The 18,868-nt window shown below is 41.8% G+C and overlaps 1 protein-coding gene across 1 annotated transcript in view; it reads right to left on the bottom strand.

The window, feature by feature from the left end:
- The window catches only part of FREM2 (FRAS1 related extracellular matrix 2), a 206,137-nt gene that overhangs the window by 75,459 nt on the left and 111,810 nt on the right, over positions 1-18,868 (bottom strand). The window contains exons 5-6 of the mRNA XM_039505462.1: positions 14,913-15,038; positions 11,250-11,501 (exon numbers count right to left, since the gene is read on the bottom strand). Of these exons, the coding sequence (XP_039361396.1) occupies positions 11,250-11,501; positions 14,913-15,038 (378 nt within the window). The remainder of the gene's footprint in view (positions 1-11,249; positions 11,502-14,912; positions 15,039-18,868) is intronic.

Here is an 18,868-nt window from a genome sequence, read left to right as displayed (position 1 = left end):
TGTTGAATGTCCTTCCTGCTGTGAACAGTACGGTTTTTCAGCAATTCCAATAAGGCAAGAAGAGAGTTCATATGTCCTGCAGAGTGGCAGTGTGCTCTCTTGGCAGCACTAAGTATTCGGGAAGGAAAAAAGAACGCTTGGGGAGATAATAACCTCCCCGACAACTTAAACCTAGGAAAGACTCTCACAAATGTTCTCCTTTTTGTGTGCTCTACCATTTTATTCATCAATACTGTTCACTTTCAGATTCTAAACATGATGATGACCCAAGAGTTTGATATTGGCAAAAAAATCCATTTTTACAACAACATAACAACACTATTTAGTTCAATCCCTAGGTGCTGCAACTGTTCGTTTTAAACTGAGTGGATTGGCATCCAGAGAGAAATATAGTAAAATTAGATCATTGCATTAAGTGATCATTAGTGCACCTCTGAACCCAGTCTTTATGTCTGTCCTCTGTTGGTGACTATTCAATGAAAATTGTTCCAATCTGGTTATTTTATGCGGAAGATTTAACATCTGCTATATTTTATGCAGAATCTGTTTATTTGCGCTTTTTAATGGCCACTTAGAGTCATTGAGCCATAGAATATCAGGGTTACTTTTTTATTCAGAGAAATGTTGGATCAGTTTGTTTATTAGATGACTAAACATTTCATACAAGTACAATTTCTGTGTCTAAAGAATATTGCTAAGCCTGATTATTCAGTTGATTAAGTGAAGATGGTGAAATGAGCTTTTAGTTAACAAAATATTTCACTAGTGAAAATGAATGTATAAATGCAAACTCATGTTGAACAAAATATTTATTGTTAGCAATGGTGAATACAATTTTTCATTTTTTGTTTATTTTGGGGTCTGTTTATTAATTCATAATCTCTTATATTTTTAAGGTACCAATGGATCCTAATACATTTACAAATTATAGAAATACAGGAATCATTTTGCCTGGCACTGAAATGCAGCAATGTCTGGATGGGAAAGTGGACCAGTTTAACACAGAAACGCTGTACAAAAAAGTGAAGAATATGGTACCCAGTTGACACTGATACAGTGCTTTTGTCTTTTATCATTTTTCTATGTGAGTTCATTTGAGAGCATAGTTGTTGTCTGGTTTCACCCACATAACTGCTATGGGAGCATTTAGTGCACTGGATGAGGTACATCAGAAGCTGTGACATGTGTAGGACACTATCACCTATGGGTGAACACTTTTCACAGAATGATCACTCCGTATCTGACCCCTCAGTCCTCACCCTCAAAAGAAACCTCCACAACACCTTTAAAACATGAGCCTAGGAGCTTAAATTCATAACTTTGCTACGCATTCAAAAAAATAGTCTTAATAATGACACTAGATTTATGGCTTATTTAGTGGCAGATTATCCACTGGGCCCACGGAGCCCATGCCAGTGTGAATTGGGGAGCCCCACCCACAGGAGGCAAGCGCTGGGGCAGGGGATGTTTCCATGCTCCACTCCCTCCCCGCCCCCGGCCCTGCTCCCTGGCAGCAGTGCTGGGTGGGGAGAGGCAGGTGCAGGGCCAGACTCAGAGAGGAAGGGGCAGGAGCCAGAGCCTCTCCAGCTGCACCGGGATGCTGCCCACAGCAGCTTCCTGGGAGAGAGCCTGGCTGGGGATGGGCAGCAGCCCGCTCCCTGCCCAGGCATGGCTTCTGGGGACAGCGGCTGAGCAAGCCGTAGTCCCCCCCACCCCCCTCCCCGGAACGTTCGGCCCCTGTCCCCAGAAGCCGAGCCTGGGCAGGGATCAGGCTGCTGCTGCCCCGCCCTAGCCAGGCTCTCTCCCCATCAGCTGGCTATGCTGCACAGAGCAGTGTCTTGCTCCTCTCCCCGCCGAGCTGCCGGGAGGGCGGGGAGCAGCCAAACGTGCTGGGGGGTGGGAGGGAGCCGGAACAGCAGGAGGACAGAGCCCTTCCCCCCGGAGGTAACATGTGGGGTGGGGAGAACATGGGCCCTTGAGTGGCAGTGGGGTGGGGCCACATGGGGAGGTCATGTGTTGTCCCCTTTTGTTGGTGTCCCCCCAGTATGGTGATGGCTGGGCAAACAAGGTGTGAGAAGCCCCAGTGCCCTGTCCCCCGCCAAAGCGCAGTGTGGCGGGGGAAACCCCAGTGACAGGACCCCTGCTGTGGCCCCAGGACTGGAGGAGCTCTGGTTCCATGGGTGGCGGGTGGAGCCCACCTTCAGGGAGGCTAGACCCCGGCTCCGCCCCTTCCACCTGTGGTGCCCCCACAGCCGAAGCCCTGAGACCCCCAACCTCCCCTGCAGCCAGAGCCACGAGCTCCTCCCTTGCCTGGAGGAACCCCAGGCCAGCTGAAGTCCCAAGCCCCTCCCCTCCCGCTACCTGCCTGGAGGTGCCCCGAGCCTCCCCCACCCTACGGCCCACAGAACCCTGGGCCACCCACAACCACACCTCCCCTCCCTAGACCCCGAGCCACCCCAGGGGAAAGCGTCTCACTTTCATCCCGAAGAACCTTTTGATATGCCCCATGCAGGTTCCGGTGTGGCTGAGTAGGTGGTATTTGCTACTCAGCTTCCTGAGTTCATCAGTAATCATTTTGGAATCCAGGGAGATTACTGATGAACCTGAGAAACTAAGTAGCAAATACTGCCTCGTCAGCTGCCCCGGAACCGGCATGGGGCATAATAAAGCAAAAACTTTCCCCGCCAAACCCAGCAACTGGGGTTCTGGCGGCCACGGTAGCACCAGGGGAGGCTGAGCCTCCCCAGGCATATTATACCTGCCACCCATGTCTGGCTCCCTGCCACGGCCTCAGGGATGGGGGAGCTCTCACTCTCTGCTATGGCCCTGAGGCCCTGGGGTGAGGGGGTTACAGAGCTTCTCTGGTCTTGGGGCTGCTGTGAGGAGGCAGAATGGGGTGGGACAGGGGGTGGAACAGAGGTGAGACTGCAAGAGGAGGGGCAGAATGGTTTGGGGGCATGGGCGGATCCACAGATGGAAGGCATGGGGAGGGCATCCCCCACTTGCTCTGGCCCAGGGCCCCAGGGAACCTTAATCCACCTCTGGGTTTATTACAATCATCTGTGACCCACTAAGCTGCCCTTTTTGTCTTATGACTGGAGAGGTGTTAACAGGCCACTTTACCTCGAATGATCTCTTAACATGTATGTTAACTACTTAGGCTAAACAATCTGTTCCATCTTGTATTTAGTTGTGACACACAGAGTACCTTTCCAGACCCAAAGCAGAGCAAAAGCTTGTCTCTCTTACCAGCAGAAGCTGGTTCTTGCTTCTTTTAGTAGGCAATTTTAGGCCACTTTGTAAAATACAGTTGCCAACTTTCACGCAGTATATAAACACCCTGACTTTCACAATAAGCCAAAAATCAAGCTAATCCCATTTCAAAACAAGGCCAAAACAAGCCAATTCCTAAGAACCCCAACACTCTATGTGACTAGATCCCCACGGTGTGCAGTCTGGGACTGGGTGAGCCCGCTGTGCACCCCTGACCCTCTCCCCCTGGTTACCCATGCTTGCCGGGAGCCGATTAAAAAAAAAAGAAGCAACAAGCTACAACAAGCAACAAGCCAAAAACTAGCCAACAAGCAACTCACAAGCCAATTAAGCCAAAACCAAGCCCAATTTCTGCATTTTTTTCCACGGGTTTGGCGTGTCTGGTAAAGTAATCACCGCACACAACACCGTTGTTGTTTCTGGGATCTCCCTTTCTGAAAGCAAGTATCCCATTTTCTGCAACAATTTTCTACATTCAGCTTATATTATTCCTAAATTATTAGATAACCATTAAATATTCCTCCTTACCTTGGCTAAGGTTTTCACAACTCTAAAATATCCAGTAATTTTAAAGTGATGGCACAGACTCAATTTTCTTTAATTTACTGGCTACAGCCTGTTGACCTGTGTGTCCATCACTGGTTGTTTCCTGCCTCCCTCATTTCCAAGTGATATTGTTTCTTAAAATTCCAACTATCCTACAGAGATGAAAGACTTCACAGTAGTATTGTGAGGTGACAATATATTTCCAGATGGTTGCAACTGCCAATTTGAGGCTTGAGCCAAAGCCCAAAGAATTCCACTAATTTTAGTTGGCTTTGGATCTGGCTCAACATTTCTGGTTCCAGGCTGGTTTCCATCAATTTTAACTGCTTTGTTGTCTGTCTTTTGTGGCAGAGCTCTGACCTTGCTCCCGTGGGTCCTGCGCTTCTAGGCAGTTTATGCTAGCCTCAGTGGCTCACTGTGACCCTCCACGTAGCCCTTCTCTCTCTCTCCCAGGGGGGGGTTGTCTGAGCCCTTTTCATTCATGGCTGCAAGGAGGGAGAGGAGAGAGAGACAGTCTCAGTCCAGCCTCCTGTCCCTGACCTGACTGACTTCCTGACTTCCTTCCTGGAGCTGTCCTGTGGGTGGGGGGGGGGGGGGGCGCCCCGCTCCGCCCCCCAGCCCCCTAGGGACCCTAATGGCAGCAGTTGGCAGCAGCCAACCACAGCTGCCAGAGCTACATTTTCTCCTAAAAGCAGCAAAGACAAGCAGCAAAGAAGACTAATAGACTAACAGAAGACATGATAGCATTGGGTGCAGTGAATACCTTATGAATGTGGGGGGGAGGTATATAGTAGGCAGTAAGGGGCAGGGAAGCAGCAGAGACATAAAAGGGTTAGTAAGAGGGGGGTTCTAGGAGAGGAGGAAGAGGGCTTTCAGCAGAGACAAGAGAGAGAAAAAAACCAAAACAGAGACTGGTTTTGTGTTTTTTTTGTTTTTCACTGAGCTGATGGTGTCTTGAGCTGATGACTGCTTGATTGCAGAAATGAAGTGAAGTCTCTCTCTCTGAGTTTTTTTCTGTTTTTGTTTTTAGTTTTTGCAGGCCACTGCCAGAAGCTAGTGCTGCTGTTGTGTGTTGAAGGTTTCTGCTGTTCTCTTTATATTTTGCCATTTGTCATTTTTTCCATATTTTTTTTGTCCATTTATCCTTTTCGTGATGAGAGACCAGCAGCATTGGATGTAGGGTATGTATGCATTGGGCGGCAGTGGCCAGCACATTGGTGTGTGTGTGTATTGGTGGTGATGTGGTGTGGTGGTGGTGGTTAGGTCCTGTGGGTTGGGTTGGAGTAGGTATGTGGTGGGATAAGTTGGCAAGGTTGGTGTTGCATGTTGGTTGTTTAGGTTGTGTGGTTAGGTGGTGCTTTGTGCAGTTGTGTGGGTTTTGCAGTTGGAGTGGGGCAGAGGGTGGGTGGGGTGGGGGTGGTGTGGAAGATGCCTGCCACCTCCAGGGTGTGGGTAGGTGATGATGTATGATGATGGAGATGTATGATGGAGGGGTGTTGGTGATGGGTTTTGTGTGGATGGTTGGTGTCTGGGTGGTTTTTTCTTTTCTGTTGGTTTGTCCTGGGGTTCTCTGCTGGAGGTGTTTTGCTGTCTCTTGATTCTGTTTCCTTCTTTTTCCTTTTTGTAGTTTTGTAGATGCTGATGTTGATTTTGTAGGTGTTGGTCTCCTCTCTTCTCTCTCTGTTTTTCATGGTTTCTCCTCCACCACTTCCCTCTTTCCTCTGCTTCTTCCTTCTTTCCCTTCTTTACTTCTTTCTCCTTTTTCTTGGGTTTGCCTGTCCTTCAGTCTCCTGAGCCTCAGCCGCCTGGCCTCCCCTGGCTTCCTGGGCTCTCTCTGCCTGACTGGCTCTCCTAGCTCTCCTGCCTCTGTAATTAGAGGCCCTTAGTATCAGATCAGTGTTAACCTATAGGCCCATGGTGTCAGCAGGTTAATGTTAGCAGCACAGCCTCATTAGCCTGAGCAGCAGCCATGTGTGCTCATTCAGTCACTGAGATGAATGTGGTCTGGGCAGTAGCCAACTCTCTGGTCTGTCTGCTGTATGAGTACTGCCCAACTGGCCTGCTTTTATAATACCACCTCCACTCTTCTCACAAGAGGACCAGGATCAATGGACACCAGAGTGGGTACTGTGCCTTCTTCAACATACCCCATTCCCCTGCGCAACCAATCCCTATCAGGGACAAGAAAATTTAAGTATAGAACTCAATTGGAAGATCCCCTATTCCACACCAGAGGCTGACAAGATTATTCTCAGTACCAATGACAGTACTATCAAAAGTCACCCCAGAATGCAACAGAGAGCTGCCCATATTCATGGTATTAGTGCTTCCCCTTAAAAGAACTAACCAGACAATGTTTAAAATGCTCCTAAATTCTATCTTACTGTACACCTTTCAGACACTCTAAAACCTGAATTTATTATTTTCATATCATTGCCACCTTTTTTTACTTAGAAGTTGCATTCAGAGTTAGATCTTAGTACCCTTTAAACAGACTATTAAAAGTGCTGCAACTGCATAAATGCAGCCCAAGGACATGATTTTTCCATTCAGATGTCTGAATATCCTGAAATTTTAGACAGCACTTTTGATTCTTTCAGACTTTAAATACCTTAAGCCTTGTGCTAAGTCCCCTACAGGGTCATAAATAATAAAATGTTTTCTTTCTGCAGTTGATTACCAGCTATCTACTTCTGTATTAAAGAAACGTCTTTTGGATATTTATTTAATGTTTAAAATTTCAGAACTATGGTCATGGAGTGTGTTTGTATATCTATATCTATATAATTTCACTGAAAATTATTCTGTTGTTTATAGTGATAGGGAGGAGGAGAGGGGGTTCTGCCAAAGGCAGAAAGGCTTGGTTCCCTTTACTCCTAGAAGAGTTTCACACAGTCAAGTGTTTATGACTTTGGAATTGCAAGTTGAAATGACCATATATAAATGCTCTGTCTGTAGATTTCTTCACCTACTGTACTTCCTTCTGCATGTTATGGTTTGTAACCTTAATCTCTGACTCAAACAGATCCATGTTATTATTTAACCTTTCAATTGTGGCAGCATATGTAACATTGAAACAAACAATTCAAAATGCTATTTACATCAGATGAGGACCTGGTCTGGTGTTCCTTTGGTTGATTTTTTTGCCCGCTTTCAATCCTCAAGTTTGTGCTGAATTAGGGAAACTCAATTTCAAAGTAAAAATATCCCCACAGCACTGTAGATTTTAAAACCATGCTTCCACAGCCTGTAATACACCAGTACTTGTCTCATTTAGAATTACTGCTTTACAAATGTTTGTTCTGACCACACAGTTTAACTGCACGTAAGTCACATTAAAACAGTCTATTCTCTGGGGTTTTTATTACACTTAGTCTTTCTTGGGTTCACCATAACGCTTGATGTGTGTCCTTTCACTTATTCTTGGTTTATCAATTGTCATTATTATATTCAAACTCAAATATTTTAGTTTAAATCCCATGGGTTTATGTCAGAAAGAACAGAAATTGATTAAAGGTTTTGAAGATGAATGTTTCCTAATTAACTTGCACTGAATGCCAGTGGATATAGGCAAAAAGTTTCTAGTGCTGACTTGACTTCCTCATGAAAGGCCTGATGTAGAATTATTAAATGTTGACCTTTCCTATTTGTGGTTTATGACCTCCAGACACTGATGCATGATGTTAATCCAGGCATAGTGTTTGGGGAAATCAGCATAAAATGACTGGCTGTTACATTTGGCTAAAGAAACTTTGTTATCTAAATGTAAATCCCATTAACAAACAAACAATAAGGATAATATAGCTCCAGATCCCCTGCAGATGTGGAGTAATGGGACTCAGGCTGACTACAGGATTTAGTATGATAATGTTTCAGCACTTGATAGGTTACTATAAATGTGTCACAACCTTACCTGCATTTCCATCGGAGAGAAGTTTTAGATACAAGTACATTTATAATATTACACAGTCAATGAAAATGCTATTTCTTTCATGTGGCATATTTTTAACAAATCAAAAGACTGAACACAATTACCAGGAATTTTGTGCAGCACACATAATAATAAATAACAAATGCTTCTTAAATTCTACTGTTCATTTTATCCTACTTTCCAAAATATTGACTTCTCGGGTGACCTACAAAATATTAAATACAGGACACTATCAAGTCAGACAAAACCAAAAATCATTATACTTCTGAATAGATCCCTCTAGTATGCTTCTTTATAGTGCATTCAGACTTTTTCAAACTCTAAACAGAAAAGTGACATGCTAAATGAATTGTTAGCAGCTTTTTTAAAACACTGGAATTTCTTCTGGGAGAAGTTTCACTAACACAGAAAGCACTGCACAGCTACCTCTATGTGGGATGGCCTACAAACTATTTCAGATATAACAGATGCAACATATTATGCTGTGACAGATAAATTGGGATGTGTCTAAGACAGGGGCGGGCAAACTTTTTGGCCTGAGGGGCACATCGGGTTTCCGAAATTGTATGGAGGGTTGGATAGGGGAGGCTATGCCTCCCTGAACAGCCAGGTGTGGTCCGGCCCCTGCCACCTATCCGACCCCCTGCTTTTCGCCCCGACAGCCCCTGCCACTCCTGCTCCATCCACCACCACCCCACTTCCTGTCCCCTGACTGCCTCTGGAATCTCTGCCACTGACTGCCCCTCGCCGCCCCATCCAACCCCCTCTCTACTTCCTGACTGCCCCCCCAGGACCCCTGCCCCCAATTCAACCTCCCTGTTCCCTGCCCTCTGTACCTAACAACGTAAGTGACTCAATATTATTCTAAACATTTTCACTCAGTGGGTTAAATGCTAAACACAGTTCTCAGAAGCACTGGTGGAGATTTCACTGAAGTCAGTGCTTTGAACCTCCACGGGAGTCCCTGTATTTCCAGTAACTTCTGTGGGGGATGCCTGTGGCTTTCTTTTCGAATTTTAAGAAGTCTGCACACCTTATAGCCCATGTACTCAGCTGGTTTGTGTGCAGTCTTTAATAAGCCTGCAAACTACAGGTCCCAACATTATTCTGTCAGATAATGGTTGAGAAGTTTATGAACTCAGTAAAATTCCCCCCCAAAACATCAAATATCTCAAAAATGAACTAATTAAACTTACAAAAGTGCTCCAAGATACCAGTGTTGGCTGAGGGCAGTGAAGTAAGCTAATTATGAATATTCTATATCAGCCTGTGTCTGAAATATGACATGACTAATAGACTCTGAGAAAGTTTACAAGAAGCACAATTCCTGGATATTTCAAACTGCCATAGCTCATGAATGTTGTATTTGATTACCCCAAATCTTCCACGGAGAAAATAAAATCACCTCTGCTACGTCACATGTTAGAAATTTCAAGCTGACTGGGTACTTATAGTATAATTAAGAGGAATGTCAATTTTCAGCTCTTTAACAGGTAACTAGTTATATCCTTAAGTACTGAGAAACTACTGTGCCCATAGTATCCTGAAATCAGCCTTACCCAGGGCATGCACTGTAGTGTACGGTAAGGATACATTTTTTTATATCGGTCTCTATGAGACACAAGAACAGCCATATTGGATCAGACCAAAGAAGTATCCTGTCTTCCGACAGTGGCCAAAGCCAAGTGCTTCAGAGAAAATACACAGAACAGATAATCAAGTGATGCATCCCCTGTTGTCCAGTCCCAGCATCTGGCAATTAGAGCCTAGAGTTGCATCCCTGCCCATCCTGGCTAATAGCCATTTAAGAACCGATCCTCCATTAACTTATCTAGTTCTTTTTGAACTGTTATAGTCTCAGCCTTCACAACATCCTCTGGCAAAGAGTTCCACAAGTTGACTGTTCACTGTGTGAAGAAATACTTCCTTTTGTTTGATTTACCTTCTGCCTATTAATTTCATTTGGTGAACTCCTAGTTCTTGTGTTATGAGAAGGAGTAAATAACACTCCCTTATTTACTTTCTCCATACTAGTCATGATTTTATAGACCCGCTGTAGTTGTCTCTTTTCCAGGCTGAAAAGTTCCAGTCTTATTAATCTCTCCTCATATGGCAGCCGTTCCATATCCCTAATCATTTTTGTTACCCTTTTCTGAATCTTTTCCAATTGCAATATATCTTTTTTTGAGATGGGGCAACCACATCTTCATGTAGTATTCAAGATGTGAGCATACCATGGATTTATATAGAGGCAATATGATATTTTCTGTCTTCTTTTCTATCTATCCCTTTCTTAATGATTCCCAACATTCTGTTAACTTCTTTTGACTGCTGCTGCACATTGAGTGGATGTTTTCAGAGAACTATCCACAATGACTCCAATGTTTCTGATCTTTTAACCAGTTACCAATCCACAAGAGGACCTTCCCTCTTATCCCACGACAGCTTACTTTCCTTAAGAGCCTTTAGTGAGGGACCTTGTCAAAGGCTTTCTGAAAATCTAAGTACACTATATCCACTGGATTTCCCTTGTCCACATGCTTGTTGACTACCTCAAAGAATTCTAGTAGACACAATGCTCTAACCACAGGCCAGATCACTGCCTGACAGGAAAAATCATTCTACTGAAAATTAGAGAAACTCCACAACATTCCTTTCACAGAATTTCCAGCAGAACAATCCTCCTGGAGTAAGTAAAGGGCTTTCGACCCACTCAAGCCCCTAAAACTCATTGAGCTCAGAGCAGAGTCTGCTAAAGGCCTGGGACTGTTACGTGTAACATGTTACCTGGGACTCCTTTCTACTGCTGCCGAGATTGCACAAAAGATGCTGCTGCCTCAGGCTGCATTAGCTTTCGTGTGCATTCTCTCCGAGAGAATGCAATGTGTCTCCCCACTCCCTCCCCAGCCCTACACCTCTCCTGTCATGGACCTCTAGCCCATCACCAAAGTTCTGCTCCTTTCAAAGAAATCCATCAGAGCCATGGGTTACTCTGACCAGAAACAAAGCATATCATTGTGTTAGTCTCCTGATACAAAGTATGAACATGATTCTGACATCAGATTTGTCAATGGATTGTATTCATATTTTGTAACAAGAACAGAACTAGACTCTTTTGGATTATCAGGAGGCAGCAGCCTTTGCTTAACTAAAAAGAGTAAGAAATGCCGATAACAAACATAATTGATTTCCATTCGGTGTGACCTCCCAGATCACACCCTCCAGAAACTGTGAAATCTGTGAGAGTGGACAGGTGAGTTCCCAACATCCAGTTAATTTTACAATGACTCCATGTTCTTGAGGATTATAATAGCAATACTGACTATTTAAAAAAAAATCACTATCCCCCTAATTATACTTTCAAAACTTCTGAAGGCCATGATCATGCATTTGTATCGAGTCAGGAAGAGAGGAAGTCCTTACATCATGATTGAAGGGACATATTATATGTCATTTATGTCCCTCACTGGTAATACCATCTTGATAAATTAAGTCTTACCATCATCTTTGTCAGGCACAATAGTAACCTGAGTCCCTGGGAATTCCGAACCAATTCTTCCACCCATAGGCATGCTCAGCAGAACATCAAACGTCTCAGCTTCTTCATACAGGGAATCGTCTATGATGACAATACGGCACATTTTCTCTCGTTCATCTTTGTCAAAGTGGAGAATGCTGTTATGGTCCTCGGGCCTGGATATGTAGTCCGAGTAGGACAGCACAGATGTTGGGACAGTACCAGTTGCTGTTCCTGTGAGACAGAAGTAAATAAGCACCTGTAGTATTTTTAAAGAATCCCTTACTAAGGTTGAATTGTATTCTCTTTAGCTTTCCATTTTTATTCCTATTTATTTTTAAACTGATAAGATGCATTCACTGCAAAGTATTTAAGTGCATGGACAAAGAAACATAGGAGATGCCATATTGGATCAGGCCAGTGGTCTATCTAGTCCAGTATTCTTTCTCCAAGAGATGCCAGTACCAGCTGAGTCCAAGAAAGGTGTTAAGAAACAGTGAAGTAGGCAGTTAGGAGACTGCCTGTCCCACGGAAAGTTTCCTTTTAACTCTCCCAATAATTAAAGGCTGACTGAAGCCTTGAAGCATGAAGGTTGCTATCTCTTCCAGAACTCGTTTGTTTTTTTAGTATTTACTGTAATACTACATTGGTATTATTATGTTGTACAAAATAAAACAATTCTTAATAGCAGAACAAGTTAACTAATGACAAATCAATGAGCTCCTCCCTCAAATAAAGTTTTTTTGAACTGGGGCTATGTTCTGTGTGAGAAGATGGTCTTAAAACTGCCCTAATGGCAACTAATGCAAACTCTGTTTGCTTTAATGAGCACAATGAACAATAGTTTTCATTTCTCTGGTTTTTTCTTTTTGCTGGCAAGACTCTGAAGAAGCCCACGATATAGAACTGATAAAATATAACAATTTCTCTCATCTGAAAAATGTTATAAAGTCACTGCTGAAATATCCCTGTATTAATCCTCTCCAGCGATCCTTTTTAGAACCAAATTCTGGCACTCTTTGTTTTCATTCCCAAACAAGTGTGCACTAACTATATCTATTTGGAATTTCCAGATAGAAAACTGCTGTAATACCCACATGCCAATGTTGTGAAAAAGATTACAATTCAGCTGAACATCTGGCCACCTAACCTTGCATGAAATAACCAGTAGAACTGCTGAGACACTATTCCACAAATGTATTTACAAAATATTACACATTTCTGCCAATAAATAAGGCATTACACAAAAGAGAGAGGTTTTAATCAGCTCAATTTAACATGTCATTTTTACATGTCAATCACTGGGAGTTGTGCACAGTTCAAGGGCACAACGAAGCCCAGAAACTTTTGGTTAAGAAGAAAATGGTTTTCAAAGTGTTGTGACTTTTCATAACTATTCTGTTTTAAAAGTCAGCAGATTGTATTGTACTTGAAAGAGGTGAACTTGGTAAATGCACATATATTTAACAATAATAAGGGAAAAGGGCATACTTAGGTAATCAGCACTGTTGCAGTGTGTGCCCTGCTTTCAGGATTTCAATACGAGCTGCAGAAACACCTAATTTAATTCTCCAGCTTGACAACTATGCAACCAAGCTGATCTACAAAAAGCATAAATCTTTCCTGCTACCCAGATTTCTTTTGATAAGTGAGTATCATAAAACATTACTCCATTTCTGTGCCTTTAACTTGGTGATCTCCAGCCTCTCAGCTCTGCGGAGCCGTATGTAATTATTCTTGGGTTTGCAAGACCCAGGCAGTTGAGTGGGTGAGAGGAGTTTTAAGCTTATGTTATATAATTGTACTGAAAATAATGTGCTCAGCTACAGGCTTTAATGTCAAATACCTCAATATAGTGTAAAAAAACCTACCTTGTGAGGTGAAAAATGTGGTCTAAAAGCTACCCACATCAGGTTTTACAAGCAAAAAAATAACCAAGTAGCTTTCATCAAAGGTCTGACCAGTTTCAGAATTAGAGCTGATTGAAAGCTCAAATTTCTTTCTTTTGGGAAATTCTTCCAATGTTTATTTTCATTCCAATTCAGGACAAAATGTTGAAATATTGAAAGTTTTCATAAAATTAAAAGTTTTAAAAAATGGATTCAGAAACACGGAAACATTTTGTTTTGACAATTTTGAACAAAACAAAACATTTCGACATTACTAAACCAAGATGTTTCATTACAGCTCAGTTTAGCATTGATTTGTATTCAGATGAGCTGCCTGGTGCCTCATTCTCCTGTTCCGCCCTATGAGATGAGCTCCCTGGTTGAACTACATCTCTCACGATACACCACGGTGGTTCAGCTAGAGGAGAGATCATAGTACATCACAGAGGGGAAATGTAGTCTGGCCACGGAGCCCAGCCCAGAGGGCAGAACAGATGCATGAAGAATCCGAACAACATATCCCACAAGGCACTGCAGCAGCTCAGCTTTTCAAACAGAGCCACAATGAAACATTTTGATTCAGTTCCACTAACCTAAATATTTCGATTCAGGGCAATCTGACCTAAAATGAAATATTTCATTTTAATTTTCCCAACAGAAAACTGAAAACTTTTGGTGCAGAAACCACATTTTCTGTCAAAAATCATTTTGATGGAAAAACACGGGCCAGCTCTAGTCAGGGGAAAAAAAAGAAAAGAAAGAAAAAGAATCATCTATATACAAAGGCCCTAATTACACATCCTATTTTGTACTCATTATTTTGCAGATGCAAACATTGGTCCTGCAATTATTTGATGCTGTAATATAGGTAATTTAACTGTTTACTTACCTGAGTTTCAAACTTTATGTTATTTAGGTATCAAAGTGAACATATGATCCCTGAAAATAATTTGCAGATGCCAAAAGGGAGGCTACTGTTTACAAATCTAATTCAGAAGGGGAGAAAAACAGACAGCTAGCCAAAATAAGCACACAAAAGGCTTAATAGATGGGGTGGTAAGGAGAAACAATAATAATAAATACTATTTTTACTTCTATAGATCTGGCCATCCAATTGTTTCTTTATAAACATCAATAAAGAAACCTTCCTGGAGCTCAGCTTTGTAGCATAGCCTCTCCAGACCTCAGGCCTCTTTGAAGCAGAACCACAGTGGCTCCGTTGCTTTATTGGCATTCTGTGGTGTTCCAATAAATACTAGAATTTCTCACTAAAAAGAAGAGGAAACCTGTAATACTCAGGAAAAAAAGCCAAAATATATTCCTTAGCTTCAGCACATCTATGCATTTAGCTTAAGCACAGCTGTATCTTTTTAAAAAAGCTTGTCATTGTTTAATGAATTCAAATGGAAAAACTACTTCTGCTATCATACTACCTGTAGAGAATCTTTCATCTGGAGGATCTCAAAAAACATAATTGACATTACTTCCAGTACTGTATACAAGACCCTGTGAAATAGGCAAGGAATATCGATCAATGAACTGCAACTACTTCTAGAATGGAACACAGCATCTATTTAACAATACACAGCAACAGTTTAAGACATAAAGTAAAGAGGAATAACACTATCAATTGACATAGAAACTAGACAAGCAGAAAGTAATTACCAGTGCTGGGAATTATTTGTATATTCTGCAGACAGAAATAATAATTATTTTAGCTTTGGTTATTATTTTCACTCAGTCTAGATTCGGTTACCTTGCTGTGTATAGCAGATCACCATCAATTCCTGGCTGACATCTCCACTTCTTCTGACAGGAATGAACAGTTCTCCAATGTCTTCTTCAATTGTGTAGGTGGATTGAGAAATAAAAACTGTTGATTCTGCAAAGATCAGACATATTTATTTGTGTTACTTTATATACTCAAAGAGTCACAGGAGAAATAGCCAGAAGTTCCCCCCATCACGAATTCAATGTAACAAGATACTCATTTCTCAATGGTATAGCGAAATGTTAATGAAATTTTGCAGCCAAAAAGAAAGCCAGAACCAAGGCCTGATGCTCTGGGGAAGGGGTTCTCAAACTTAATTGCACTGTGACCCCCTTCTGACAAAAAAAATTACTACACAACCCCAGTAGGGGGGACCAAAGCCTGAGCCCATCCGAGCCCTGCCGCCCTGGGCGGCGGTGGGGCAAAGCTAAAACCCAAGAGCCTCAGCTTCAGTCCTGGGTGGTGGGGCTCAGGCTTTGGCTTCAGCCCCAGGCCCCAGCAAATCTAATGCTCGCCCTGGCAACCCCATTAGAATGGGCTTGGGACCCACTTTGGGGTCCCAACCCACAGTTTGAGAACCACTGCTAAGCCCTTACTGATAAGTAGTTCCTAATCAGAGAAGTAGTTCCACTTCTTGGGATTTAATCACTGTAATGGGACAAATCACGTGATTTACCATTACACCTGTCAGTAAGGGTTTGAAGGACTGGTCCTCCAGACCAGTGCATCCAGAATTCTATCCAAGTTCTTTCAGTCTGTCTAGACTATTATTATCACTAGCTGTTAGCCGTAAAAGGTTCACCACTGAGGATCACACAATCATTTCAGTATCTTCCTCTCTGACAGAAATTCATTAAGACCATTCTTGCTCATTTTGCACACCCAAAACATCTGCTGGAGTCCTTTGGCATTTGAGGTGCTTAAGATGCAGGATTGGGTCCTTTGTGACATTCACTTTGACTCCACACTATATGAAGTAGTATTCTCCTTAGTGCAGGGACCATCTTTTTGTTCTCTGTACAGTGGCTAGCACGTGGTGCTACAATAATACAAAGAAATAATAATAATAATTTCATTTTATAAGAAGTTATAAATTTACCAGCCAAAGAGTGATCCCTAATTTTGTTCTTTGTTTGTCTACAACAGTGTAACCAAAACATAGACTTCAAAAGAAAACTGGCCATTAGTGTGAGCTCATAGAAAATCCTGTAAAACATGTAGGATTTGGGCATGTCCATTATCTCTTTAGGCTTATATATAACAAAATAAGACTCCTCTTTCATGTCCTCTGGAATTCCTTTTTCTTATCTAAATAAGTGCTGCAGGCATATTTTTTCTTGTAACCAGTTTTGCTCTTTTGACTGGGAATGTATCTTCTGTTAATTAAAGCTAGCTATTTCCTTTTGGGTGCCAGAAGGGAAGACGGAAAAAATTCACCACTAGCCTTGAAAGTTATTTTAGCATTCTCTACTTCTGCACAATTCTTAAAAACATCAGGCGTAAGAATGTCACGTCCCATTTTTCAGACAACGCAAATAAAACACTGAACAATCTGAAAACAAAAACTTCTAGTTATTCTACATTCCTATAAAGGCCATTGGCTTTTATGGTGCCTTTGGAGTTCAGATTCTATTTTCTTATGTCCAAAAACTTAAGAGAGAAATAGATAGTTGTGGATACAGAGTATCCATCCACCCTTACAATTTCAACAAACATCTGTAATTAATCAAGGTTACTTTAATATAGAGGGTAACACAAACAAACAAACAAACCAATTAACCTCCATTTTTTAAAATCCAACTGCTGTAATGATTCTGTATAACTTAGATGCCTATGCAAAGCCAATTATTTAGTTATTTCGGAATTTTTTGTAAGCAATTTCCTGAAAGTGTAATGTGATTTCTGTGAAAGGATGCCCCACTATGCATTTTCTGCAATTGGAAAATGCTGCTCACATGAGAGAAGGTCAAAAGACCACTATAAAAATGCTGTAATTCTGGTTTGATAAGATCTGTTGACTTTTATTATTTCAGAAAGACAAAAAACACCATAGGAAAAATATCAACCTTTTAGTTTAAAGTAATACCAGCATAATCTTTAAAGAACTGATTTTTCTTCTTCTGTGGAAATAAATTAATGCAGAAAAATTATATCCTATGGAAAAAATGTTAAAGATGATGTACATTTTGTGCATCCTGTGTTTGCATGACTATGTAACTATATTGTTTAAAATCGCACACAACAAATTAACAAATCTTACATATGGACGTAGCAAAAATCTTTTGGAAAATGGTCTAAATCTTTCCGTGTTATGATAGCTGCCTAAGGCTCATGGCTAACTGAGTTTATATTCTCTAGAATTAGCATATGAAAATTCTTCTTTATTCAACACCTTCCCGTTGTAACACAACAGTACTTCCGACTTATTAAGGGCTGGCTCAGCTTTCAGCAAGGTCTCATTATTTAGTGCCTAATTCTGAACCACTTTAGTAAATGGGAGTTTTAACAATTACTCCAGTCAGCACCTACACACACAATCCACCAACATTTTTAAAGATGAATTGAGAGACCAACCTTATTTCTCCCCACACACACACTCCAGTTGCCAAAACAACCCCAGGTTCCCAATGAAATCTTGAGGGTTGGCACTGATTAAGGACCTTTAATCACACAACCCTGATAGAGCTCCCACTGGTGATTATAGGAACTGCATGCTTAGTCATTTCCATGTCCTCAACATACTGTATTTAATTTTGAACTTGATCTACAAGCAGTGCTGCCCTCTGTAACTAAATAGGGATGCAAGATAACCCCCAGGTTTGATATATTTTAAATCTGAAACTAGCAAATGAAAAAGATCTGCTGGACACGTTTTTTCCTGCCCAGCCACCTTCAAGTGTTAATTCGAAAAGAGCCATATAAAACAAGCTGTTCCAGCCTTTGCATCTCTCGAGATTCCTTACTGACATCCTTCTGTGACCACAACCACTTGTTTCAAGTGTCTGGATGCAGTTCAAAAGCAAAACCTCCAAACATTAGCAGGGCTGCTACTCCAGCACATGCTTTCGTTATCGCTTCTCTCCTCACCTACATTCAACTATCGTTTTCTCTATTCTTGACACCTCCACTGTCAAATTTATCCCTGAAAATAAACCAGTTGTACATTCACCCCAATACTATTTCTCTCCCGGGCAGCAGCAACCTGTGCAGAGCTTCTGAAGTTGGGAGACAAGAGGAACTGGAGCAGATCTTTATATTATTTTGGGAGGCTCAAGTGTCACTAAAGGGGCTTGCCCCATCCCTTACTGCATGTGTGGATGGGTGTGTGGGGGAGAACAGGGGAAAATAGTACGCTTTGCTGAGGAGCATCAGCCAGGAAGGCTTATCTAGGTCCATGCACCCCAATCAATCTCCCCAGCTGTCATTCAGCTCTAGAGAGATATTTCTCACTCCCACAGGAACACCAGCCCTGAAGTCAGAAGGCAAATGTTTCAGAGAAACAGGGTTGCAGGCACATCACGTTGAAGCCTCTGTGCTGAAGGCACAACTTGAGCTAGAATTTGGCTCAATTATGCCTAATTGCTTATTAAGATGATGAGGAAGCTACAGTAGCACCCAAAGAGCTTACAATGTAAATTGAAATCAGATATACATAACAAAGCACTTTACATATTTAAAGGGATTTGCAAACATTAAATAAACTGAGCAAATTGTGTTAGCTGAAAATATTATTAGAGGAAATAGGAGATGTCTTCAGAATGATTTGGTAGAGTCAAACATGCTGCTAATGAAATCATGAGTGATTTACTTAAATCTGGGGTAACAAAAGTGGTTTCTGAATTTAAAACTACCTTTGAAGGCCACTATTTCACGTTCAGTATAAGGTAAATATACATGAGATAAAATCAGCATCATCAGGTTACACTTTTTAAGTATATTAA

The sequence above is a fragment of the Mauremys reevesii genome, linkage group 1, assembly GCF_016161935.1.
Source record: "Mauremys reevesii isolate NIE-2019 linkage group 1, ASM1616193v1, whole genome shotgun sequence".
Lineage (NCBI taxonomy): Eukaryota > Metazoa > Chordata > Testudines > Geoemydidae > Mauremys > Mauremys reevesii.
This window is presented reverse-complemented; position numbering and strand designations above follow the sequence as displayed.